Consider the following 8,503-nt stretch of genomic DNA (forward strand, 5'->3'; position numbering starts at 1 on the left):
ATTAGACTCAAGGGATTGGGATGAAAGAAAAAATAATGCAAATGATTAAGCAGCCAGGGTTTCACTAAGAACATGCTTAGCCTCCTGAACATTTGCAAGATCATTTATTTGGAAGCTGGGGGTACAAAAAGTCAGACACAGAAAGAAGGCTGACAGCTGGGTTACACCAGCTCCTGTGGGATTCAGTGAGTAGGATCAAGCAGCAATGTTTTCTCTGTGATGTAATGAGAGAAAAAATACATCTATCCACTGAGTGCTGATTACAGGCACCGTTGTGGATCCATATTTGAGGAAGGGGACTTTTGTTTAAAAAATGGTTGTAAGGCCTACCAACACAAAATATATATGTTGTCTAACTTTTCTGGGAAAGGGAATTCAAGGAAATTCAGCAAATTAAATGTTCTAATTTGAAAACAGACATCATGTAGAATAATATTAAAACATCACAAAATAAAGGAAAAATAGGTATATGAAGACTTTCAAGGGCACAGTTTCCAGGGGCACTACTCCAGAACATCTGTGTCTCATCAGTCTATACCAGTCCAAACTGTCCCTTTCAGCTCAAGAGATACATGTTCCTAACTGTCATTATCAATCCTGTGAGCTACAAGGGAGAGAAAAGACAAAAGAACATGAGATTTTAAATTACAGTTGGGAATAGCATTCATCTGTACTGCTGGTAAACGCAATTAAGCATTTGTCATGAAGTCAAGATATTATGTATCAAAATAAATGCTCTAATCAACTGCAGCGTGTTTTGTTTGCATACTCACATTGTTTTGGTATCCTGAGTGCTTCTGTGTCACCACATAGAACTTGGTGCATCACGCCTCTGAACTGATACAGCATCTTCAGACTCTTCTCCTCACCTACACAGGGGTCGTAGAAGCCCGGTAACCCAGCCTGAGGACATTCATGCAAAAACATCCAATTAATACTTGCAAACAGCATTTAATTTTATGGGTGCAGCAGTTAGGTTTTCTCAGGGTTTGCTTTTTATTATCTTTCGGTTTGTAAAAAATTTAATACAAGTGCAACACTGGGACATTTGAGGCCAAAATGTTTTCATTTCTTTAAATTCTTTAAGCATTAAGCTACATTTGAAAACTACAAGTTTTCTTGAATGTTAATATCATTGGAATATTACGGAAACATACACTACTTTTCAAAAGTATGGTAAGACTTTAAACTGATTCAAAGAAGTCAAAAATATTTATCTGATTTAGTGCTCAATAAACAGTGTCGTCTTATCATCAATGTTGAAAACAGTTGAAAACATCTGGTTAATATACTGGTTAATATACTGTTTTGATGAAATGTAATTTTTGTGACAACAAATAATAAAGCATCTTTACTGACAATTATTTTAATGCATCTTTGCTGAAAGTATTTTCTTAAAAAAAGAAAAATCATACTAACCTCAAAATTTGGAACTCTTGTGTACATTGTTTATAATTTTAATGAATCTAAAGTTTCTTTTCCCTTTCTTTCAGTACAGCGATACCAAAAAATACATGTTATATTTCAGAAACAATATCAACTTTGGAAAGCTCATTCAAAACATTACAGAAAAAAAAAAATAGAAAAAAAAATCCTTTTGAGAAATCATTGCTGTGCTAAAATGTCATCCCTTATTTGACTCTTGGACCAAAACCAAATACAAAGCAAGCAAAACCTGCTTTACCTTAGAGGCTTCTGTGAGAATGAGTTTGGAGTCCTTCACCAGGCACTGTAGAGGCACCGTCACATCAATGACCCTTGCCCTTTCATGCTTACGGCTGTTGTCTGTCACAAATTTGCCATACCAGGCGTTGAGGATGATCAGACCTGGTTCACAAGAAAACGGAGTCACCAAACATCACTTGGCAGCAAGTTCCAAGTCATAGTTTGATCACGTCCAATGCTATCGGAAGTTATGTGGTCATACCCATTCTGGACTCCTCCGCTTCGATAATTCTACGCACAGACTCTTGCATCAGCATAACCTACAGAAAAGAGTGATTTCAAATAGGACTGCACATAGTGAAAGCACACATTTATCACCCTGACGTGCAGATAGGAACGATACCCTGACACGAACTCATTGTTTCTCCAAACACAAAGAGCCTGCCGTGAAAATTATGACCACTTTAAACGGTCAAGCGTTATAAATTATTTGCAGTGTATTTAGATGTTATGAACTCACAGCTGCTTCTGCCTCTTGCTTCTTCTTGGCAATGTCTGATGCCGAGCTCTCCCGCTGCTTCTCAAGCTCCCTAAACAAAAGGTTCAATTTTAATGTACTCATTTGCTCTTTTACTCCGTGTCAAAGCCATTTAAATGGATTTCAGTCTATTATTTTCCAGACTCACAGGGGATAATGTTTGGAGAAGAGTGTTGGGAAGTCAACTGGCCAATAAAACACAACAAAATGAAACAGGAAGGAGAATATTACTATGCCTCTGCACATTTAATCAGATAAAATGGCTTACTGTTCCTGCTGAGCACGAACGTAAGGTCTGATAACTAGCCGCTGGATGGCCAAGTAGAACACAAGTGGTCCGACAGTGGCATAAAAAACGGCGCTGGGTAGAAGCTGGTCTGTTAAGTGAATGGGGAAGAAGTACGTCTGGCTCGCTCGGTTCAACCTGGGATTGACAAAAACACCTCGATTTCAGAGCTAGTGAAAAACTTCTATTGGGAAACTGGCTCAAAATGATCAAAAGCATCTTACTTGATCTTGAGAGAGACGCCTTGCGGTACTCCGACACTGACGGTAGCACCCAGGACACTGTGGCGACTGATCTTCGTCTCGGCACCGTATTCCACCACGGTACCAAAAAACCCTGACCTGCAACACAAGCGCTGATATTTTAACAGGCTAGAAGAAGAAAAATGAGTAATATGAATACAAAATCTAGGATTACAGACACAGATGCTGCATTTATACCGCGAAGACATGTACACTGATTTGCTGTTAATTTACATTCATTAGACCAGCTGTATTTAAAAGTAGGTCTGTGAACCCTAGGGAGACCACAGCAATACAGAAGAGTGTTCGACATATAATATTTGATCTTAAACGTCAAATATGCAAATAGAAAATACAAGGCTAACCTAATTGAACTACAGCTCGAACCAAAGAGTGTAACAGATTAAAATAGGATGTACAAATATGAGGAAAGGTGCATTTCAAAATAATTATGAGAATCAGATATAAATAATTTAGATATCAGAGAAAGTACATATATGACGCAATCCAAACTGATGCAAACCATTTTTTTTTTTGCGGTTTACACATGCAAAAAGTCAAGATAAAATCTGTCAAATGGAGCTCGAAGCTAATATTGGCTGACAAATTCTATAACCCTTCTGAACTACCTTTTTAACTTGCACTTTTAACCAAAAAGATGGTTAATGAAGCCAAAATAACAAAACAAAACAAAAGCAGCATCCACAGATACATACTTGACAGAGCCCTTGATCTTGGTCTGATCATCATCCTGGAATTTGTACTGGTAGCTCATCATGATAAATGTATGTGGAATTCCCAACTACGGCAATACAAAAAAAGATGAACAATGGTTAAAAAAAGAAAAGAAAAAAAAAGCACTTGAATATAGATCAGGGGGAGATGTGCATAACAGCAACTGACCTGCACAGCGAAGGTGAAATGACTGCTTTTGGTGTCCCTGACGATGCTGGTGTTCATGGAAGACTGAGTTCCCCAGCGCCACTGTAAATAACCCATAGTGTTTTTGTCCAGGTGGCGTGCAAGCATAGTAGTGAGAGCCGGCCGTATACCACGGGATGAAAACTGCATGCCACAATGAGCCGTAGTGAAGCTAAAAACACAAATATCTCAGTATACAATACACTGAACAGCATGCAACCTGCAACAAAAACAGTCAAAACTATTTTTTTACAAAAATAAAGTAATAATAATAAAACTAAATTACAGAGATGTGCTGTACTCACCAGCGTGGAGTCAAGTTACGGAAAATCTTCAACCCGAAGAGAGGGCCATGTGTGTCTCCTGCCCCAAACTCAACCTGTATTAAACACGTACAGTTACATGTTCAGCAACAATGACAAACAATCCAGTCAATTATTATGTCAAGCATTAAGTAAAAGCACTTACTTCTCCCCAGCCCTTTGCTGAGGTCACTCGTCGCAAGGCCAAGTTTATGTTTCCTCCCCCATTACCATTGTGTGTGGAGAGAGAGCCAGAAAGAATGGCTGTGTCTGAGGTTGTCAAAGGGGCCTATGAGAGCAGAGTTGGACAGTAAATAAGCCTTAAGGCTGTATTAAGATCAGGGCCAATGACTTATAAGTGTGTATCCACAATGAATAAAAGTGAACGTCTCTTAGAAAGTTCATTGAAATGTGCTTTTTATATATTAGTTATATATTATTATTATATTAGTTTCATGTTTAGGGTTAGGGTTTTAGGCTGTACTGCTTAAGATTTTTGAGGAAACAATTTCTTTTTTTTCTCCAGGTTTTTTTGAAGAACAGAAAGCTCGAAAGAAAAGCATTTATTTGAAAGAGAAGTCTTTTTTAACGTTAACATTTAATTTAATGCATCCTTTCTAAATAAACGCATTGATGACTTTCAAAAGAAAATCTTACTGAACAGTGTTGTGTCTATGAGAGCATACATGAAAAGAAACAAGATGTAAGGACTGTACCTCTATTGACTGGGATATGTGCATCTTGTTGATCTCAATGTGCGGTAAGCCGCCGGCGCCACCGCCATCACTACCAGAGATCTCTTCATAGTCCTCCTCATAGCGATCAAAGAGGTCTGTCGCATCAATACCCACACTTATTGTGCCCTGAGTGAGACAGTGAACAATCAGCGAGACCTGTATTAATGATGACAGCGGCTGCATTGAACGCATAAGATCAAACCTTTGGGTTGGTCCTTTGCTGTAGTCTTCTCTCCTCTCTTTCTCTTTGAAGTCGCTCATATTCTTCACGGATCTCTGCTGGCGTTCTTTTCCTCTCCACCACCTAGAAATCATTATTGCAGTGAGCACAAAAAGATGACAAGGAAAATTTATTTGCTTGAAATGTTACAAAACTATGGAATGAATGCTGAAGCATTTTTTAGTCTTCTGAATCTTCGGCTTACCTCCCATCCTTCCACTTCCAGCCCTCTCTTCCCATATACGTCATAAATTGCTCTAGATTGTGGATCACTTAGTACTGCAAAATAACATAAATCACTATCATGAAATATGCATGACTTGGTATTAAAAACATGCTGTCCTTTAAACGGATAGTTCACCCAAAAGTGTAAATTTTTGTTATCATTTACTCAACCTTATATCATTCCAAACCTGTATGACTTTCTTTCTTCTGTGGACCACAGAAGATGATATTTTGAAGAATGTTGGTAACTAAACAGTTTCAGTTTTCATTGACTTCCATTGCATAGACAAAGACTACAATGAAAGACAAAAGTGAACTGGAACTGTTTGGTTATCAAAATTCTTCAAAATATGTCTTTTATAACAAATGCATTACAAGTTTTGAATGAGAGTGAATAAATGATGACAAAATATTCATTTTGGAGTGGACTATACCTTTAACAACAAAACAATTCCTTGACAGTAAAAACAGAGACATGCCATCATGCAGCAAAATCGGCTTGCTTTGTCAAAGGATTTAAGAGGCTGGGTGGACAAAAACATCGTACCTTCATAGGCCTGGTGAACCAAGTTAAAAAGCTGCTCTGCCTGCCTCTTAAGCTCTGGATCTCTGTGCTTGTCTGGGTGGTAGAGCATGCAAAGGCGGCGATATGAAGCCTTGAGCTCATCCTGTGTAGCCTTAAAGTTAAACAGAAATAATTCACAATAAGCCTAAACTACAGCAATGCTCTTGGAAAGACAACATAAAAGGTGCAAAATCAGATCCAAAAACAAATTCAGAACTTTTAACCAAGAAAAATGAAAATCCTTTCAAGACAATTACCTCAAAATGTATGACTTTCTGTTCTGTTCCATTAAGTTAGACAATATGAAATCGTCAGTCACCATTTGATTACATTGCATGCCAAAAGATATCTGTCACTCCCTAACTTTCTGAATAACATCTCCTCTGAAGAAAGTTAACAAGGTTTGGAGCAACTTGACGGTGTGTCTATCAAAGACATGAAAATCTTGTTTATGTTTTTAATTTAATCAGTAGCGTTTTCTTGATTGAAGTCAACAATTTAAAAGTAGTTTCACTTTTACTGTAGAGAAGCGCCAAAAATAATAATTAGGGGTTATACTTCACGTTTAAGTCTAAAGAGAACATTAAGTATTACATATTATATGCATCATTTCTATGAGTGACCATGCAGTCAAATTCCTTTCATGAAGACAATGATAAGTAAGGGTCACGGTGTGCGGACTGAGCCACAGCGTAACGACATGCTGTCTGGTCCTTTTAAAAGCGTGATACTTGAAGCCTCTGCATTTACCATTCACTTGCGGCTCTTTCACTGAAAATATCTACGTTAATAACTATTTGTCATACCTCTCTGCGGACGTTTAACAGAGAATAATAATCATCATTGTCGATTTCGTCTTCATCCAAGGCCGCCGCCATATTTACGACCGATCATCTCCGCCCCAGCGCAAGATCAAACTACGTACGCTGGTTTTGGTGCGCAGAATCGGAGCAAATGAAGGTTTTCAGCGCCACCCCTGGCTGGGAGGAAACACTGACCAAAAACATGTAGGCGGTGAGCTGGTCAGTCATCAGTGGTTCTCTGGGACTGTACAAAAACATAACGGCGCATCTCTAAAGATTAGAATATCATGGAAAAGTTCTTTATTTATTTTTTTGTAATTTAATAAAAAAAGCTAAATTTCTTATATTCTAGATTCATTGCACACAAACTGAAATATTTCAAGAGTTTTTATGTTTTAATTATGATGTTATGACTTCTTAGACTCAAGAATTAAAAATTCAGTATTTCAAAAAAATTGAATATTTTCTCAAAGATCATTAATAATAATAATAAAAAAAGATTTACAAAACAGAAAAGATCTCCAAAAACGTTTAATTATCCACTCAGTGGTTGGGCCTCCCTTTGCATGAATTACTGCTTCAGTGCGGTGTGGCATGGAGGTGACCAGTCTGTGGCACTGCTGAGGTGTTATTGAAGCCCAGGTTGCTTCGATAGCGACCTTCAGCTCCTCTGTATTGTTTGTCAGATGTTACTTATCATCCTCTTCACAATAACCCATATATACTCTGTGAGGTTCAAGTCAGGTGAGTTGGCTGGCCAATCAAGCACAGTAATATAATGTTCATCAAACCACTTGAAAGTGGTTTTGGCACTGTGAGCAGGTGCTAAAGTCCTGCTGGGAAAGGAAATCAGTATCTCCATAAAGCTTGTCAGCAGATGGAAGCATAAAGTGCTCCAAAATCTCCTGGTAGATGGCTGTATTGACTTAGGACTTGATAAAACACAATGGACCAACACCAGCAGATGTCACGGCACCCAAATAATCTCTGAAATTCACACTGGAATTTAAGCAGCTTGGATTCTGTGCATCTCCAGTCTTCCTCCAGACTCCAGACCTTTCCAAAAGAAATGCTACATTTCATTTCATCTGAAAAGAGGACTTTGGAAAACTGAGTAACAGTCCAGTCCTTTTTCTCCTGACCTCAGGTGAAATGCTTTGACATTTTTCCTTCCAGTCAACTTTCTATAAATATATATTGATACAGCACTCTATGAACAGCCAGACCTTTCAGCAATGACCTTCTGTGGCTTACCCTCTTTGTGCAGGGTGTTAATGATTGTCTTCTGGACAACTGTTCAGACATTAGTATTTCCCATAATTGTGGTTGCATGTTCTTAACTAGCACAAGAGGTTCCCAATATTTATACTCAAAATTAATCAAACTAATCAAGCTCAAAATGGAATATTCACTTTTTTATTTGAAATCCTTAATTTAGAATTTTCATGTATACTGTAAATCATAACCATCAGAGTTAAAACAAACAACAAACAAAAACCTGTTGAATTCTACAATTTAAGAAAATTTGGTTAAAAAATATATATACTTACAAAAAATATAGACCTATTCCATGATATTCACATTTTTTGAGATGCACCTGTATGCATGCGGACCCAGTACCCTCATTCGTGGTCATTGGGGGTTGTGGCTAAAAGGTATACAGCAAAAACCAGAAGCTAACAATAAATATAATTTTCTACCTTTTAGATTGTTTTATTAACGTCTAAACCTACCACAACCCTAAACCTACCCCTTACAATAATGCAAAAATAATAATTGTTGTACAGTGTGAGAAAATTATGTTATATTGATGTGTGCATGACCAGCAGTTTTTGCTGTATCCCTTCGAGCCATAACCGTCATTGTGCTTTACTATTTGTGTACTCCAGTGATCGTCAAAGTTTAGCTCACACCCTAATCAAACACCAATCAACACAATTTGAGGACCACTGGTCTTACTTCCACAACACATTTCCTTCCTGTAGGACAGGGTTCACAC

At 37.8% G+C, this 8,503-nt stretch overlaps 1 protein-coding gene across 2 annotated transcripts; it reads right to left on the bottom strand.

Annotated features, from left to right (window-relative positions):
• Positions 1-496: 496 nt before the first annotated feature.
• LOC113077520 (dnaJ homolog subfamily C member 11) lies at positions 497-6,612 on the bottom strand. 2 transcript variants are annotated; one of them, XM_026249885.1, is made up of 16 exons: positions 6,508-6,612; positions 5,684-5,813; positions 5,117-5,190; positions 4,894-4,995; positions 4,671-4,817; positions 4,121-4,243; positions 3,958-4,031; positions 3,635-3,824; positions 3,448-3,533; positions 2,714-2,830; positions 2,472-2,627; positions 2,186-2,255; positions 1,928-1,985; positions 1,685-1,827; positions 774-903; positions 497-604 (listed from the first exon to the last, which is right to left on the bottom strand). In XM_026249885.1, exons 1-16 carry the CDS (start codon positions 6,577-6,579, stop codon positions 579-581), a joined length of 1,698 nt encoding a protein of 565 aa, XP_026105670.1. In that variant the 5' UTR covers positions 6,580-6,612; the 3' UTR covers positions 497-578. The 2 variants fall into 2 exon arrangements, with proteins under 2 accessions (XP_026105670.1, XP_026105671.1); XM_026249886.1 differs by lacking the exon at positions 6,508-6,612 and adding an exon at positions 5,959-6,036.
• Between the last annotated feature and the right edge of the window lie 1,891 nt (positions 6,613-8,503).

This window comes from Carassius auratus, unplaced genomic scaffold (assembly GCF_003368295.1).
Source record: "Carassius auratus strain Wakin unplaced genomic scaffold, ASM336829v1 scaf_tig00022773, whole genome shotgun sequence".
Taxonomy (NCBI): Eukaryota; Metazoa; Chordata; class Actinopteri; order Cypriniformes; family Cyprinidae; genus Carassius; species Carassius auratus.

Bases quoted from the DNA above. Each gene is read 5' to 3' on its own strand.
- LOC113077520 (XM_026249885.1), bottom strand. From the start codon at position 6,579: ATGGCGGCGGCCTTGGATGAAGACGAAATCGACAATGATGATTATTAT. The intron at 4,996-5,116 runs GTAAGCCGAAGA...AATGATTTCTAG, and splicing joins TGGAAGTGGAAGGATGGGAG to GTGGTGGAGAGGAAAAGAAC. The intron at 2,831-3,447 runs GTATGTATCTGT...CTTGTGTTGCAG, and splicing joins AAGATCAAGGGCTCTGTCAA to GTCAGGGTTTTTTGGTACCG.